At 59.5% G+C, this 2088-nt stretch overlaps 1 protein-coding gene across 1 annotated transcript in view; it reads left to right on the top strand.

Annotated features, from left to right (window-relative positions):
- Positions 1-74: 74 nt before the first annotated feature.
- The window catches only part of DNAI2 (dynein, axonemal, intermediate chain 2), a gene marked incomplete at its 5' end in the record, with an annotated part of 4064 nt that continues 2050 nt past the window's right edge, over positions 75-2088 (top strand). Inside the window, 3 exons of the mRNA XM_010187601.1 lie at positions 75-188; positions 1654-1793; positions 1886-2008. Of these exons, the coding sequence (XP_010185903.1) occupies positions 75-188; positions 1654-1793; positions 1886-2008 (377 nt within the window). The remainder of the gene's footprint in view (positions 189-1653; positions 1794-1885; positions 2009-2088) is intronic.

Below are 2088 nucleotides of genomic sequence, written 5' to 3'. Positions count from 1 at the left end.
TGCTTTAGACATGGGGGAGGTCTCACCCTGCCGCTGCCTTTGCTCTCTGTTCTTTACTTCTCCCTTCTCGGCAGAAATCCCCAACAAGCCGGAGCTCGTCCTCAAGCCGTCCTCGCCCATCGTGAGCCTGGAATACAACCCCAAAGACTCGCACGTCCTGCTGGGGGGGTGCTACAACGGGCAGATGGGTAAGGGGGACGGATTAGGAGCAAGGCCGCACTAACCAGGCTTCAGTTTAATTCAGCAAGAGGCTGGATCCAGCCTCACAAGGGAGGTAACGTCATTAGTGCTGTGGTTGGGAACATCCTGAGCATGGCCTGGAGCTTCCCCCTCACCCACGGCCTCGAATCTTTGCATGGCAAAAGCCTAGGGCGGTTTTTGTCACTTCATGCACTGAATTGTTCGTGTGCTGCTGTTTCAAGTGCTTGGAAAAGGGCCCTCCTTTGCCAGCTTCATTTACGGCTCTGTTGTTACTTGGCCACGCCAGCCCTTTGATTTAATTGCTCACAGCATCCCAGGATGTCAGGAGCTGGAAGGGACCTCAAAGCTCCCCCAGTGCAGCCCCTGCCAGAGCAGGATCACCAGAGCAGTCACACAGGAACACGGCCAGGGCTTTGGGTGTCTCCACACAAGGAGACTCCACAACCTCTCTGGGCAGCCTGGGCCATGCTCCAGAACCCTCACACTCACAAAGTTTGTCCTCATCTTCAGCTTGAACCTCCTGTGCTCCAGCTTGGGACCATTGCCCTTGTCCTGGCATTGGCCATCCCAGAGCAGAGCCTGGCTCCTTCCTCCTGACACTGCCCTTTCCCAATGGATCCCCAGGAATGAGGGCACCCCTCAGTCTCCTCTGCTCCAAGCTCCAGAGCCCCAGCTCCCTCAGCTGCTCCTCAGCAGGAGATGCTCCACTCCCTCCATCATCTTTGTGGCCCTGCTGGACTCTTTCAAGCAGTTCCTGTCCTTCTTGAGCTGAGGGGCTCTCATTTTGCTGTTGTCCTTGCTGCTCGCAGCAGTGATGGGATCTGATGGGGCACATGTTACGTACCCACTCCACAGGTGATGGAGGGGAGGGACCTCACCCCATCCTTCACAGCAGAGCACGCCCCATCACATCCAAATGCTTAATTAGGAGTGAGCAAGAGGGGATGTGTGCTCTAGCCATGACCCAGCTGCCCAACCTGTGCTGAACCACGGCCTCTCCATGCATCAGAGGCAGCAACAGGGGACACCCTTCGGGTACACAGGAGGGGAGCAGAGCCAGGGTCAGGCTTAGATCACATCTGGTCCTGCTGTGCAGAGCAGGGGGGAGCCATGGGGGGGATTTATTGCCTCAGAGGATTGCAGTGCATCTGCCGTGGAGATGATCGCTGGTGAAATCCCACGGCTATTTAACGTTACCAGCGCCCAGCGCCGCGGCTGCAGAAGGTGCAAATTGCATTAGCGCTGCCACGGGCATCGCTGCGAGTGACTGCAGCAGCAGGAACCCAGCCCATGGACACTTGCATGGTCCTGCTGGGGCTGGGGAGCATGGGGGGAGCACCCAGGGGGGCTTGCTCCTCGTTCTGGCCTGGGCAGCGGGGCAGCATCTCCTTGGGAAATGGGCGGCGAGCAAAAGAGCTGGTGCAGATCTTGAGAGCTCCTTCTCCTTCCCAGCGTACTGGGACACCAGAAAGGGGTGCTTTCCTGTGGAGGTGTCCACCGTGGAGGTCAGCCACAGGGACCCCGTGTACGGAGCCGTCTGGTTGCAGTCCAAAACGGGCACCGAGTGCTTCTCGGCTTCCACCGACGGGCAGGTAAAGGGCAGGGATGGGCAGCCTGGCCCCAGCACCCATGGCTGGGCTGGGAGCACCCCCTGCAGCACCCACCCGCTCCTTGTCCCATGCAGGTCCTGTGGTGGGACATCCGCAAGCTGTCGGAGCCCACCGAGAAGCTGGCCCTGGACATCACCCGGAAAGGGCTCCTGGAGAATGCGCTGGGCGCCGTCACGCTGGAGTTCGAGCCCACCATGGTGAGCCCCCCAGTTCTGCTGTCATCAGCATCCCCCTGCCATCAGCATTCTCCTGCCTGCAGCATCCCCCTGCCTTCAGC

Source organism: Mesitornis unicolor, unplaced genomic scaffold (assembly GCF_000695765.1).
Source record: "Mesitornis unicolor isolate BGI_N332 unplaced genomic scaffold, ASM69576v1 scaffold40810, whole genome shotgun sequence".
Classification (NCBI taxonomy): Eukaryota; Metazoa; Chordata; class Aves; order Mesitornithiformes; family Mesitornithidae; genus Mesitornis; species Mesitornis unicolor.
The sequence above is the reverse complement of the archived record's forward strand: the minus strand, read 5'-3'. Positions and strand labels throughout refer to the sequence as shown.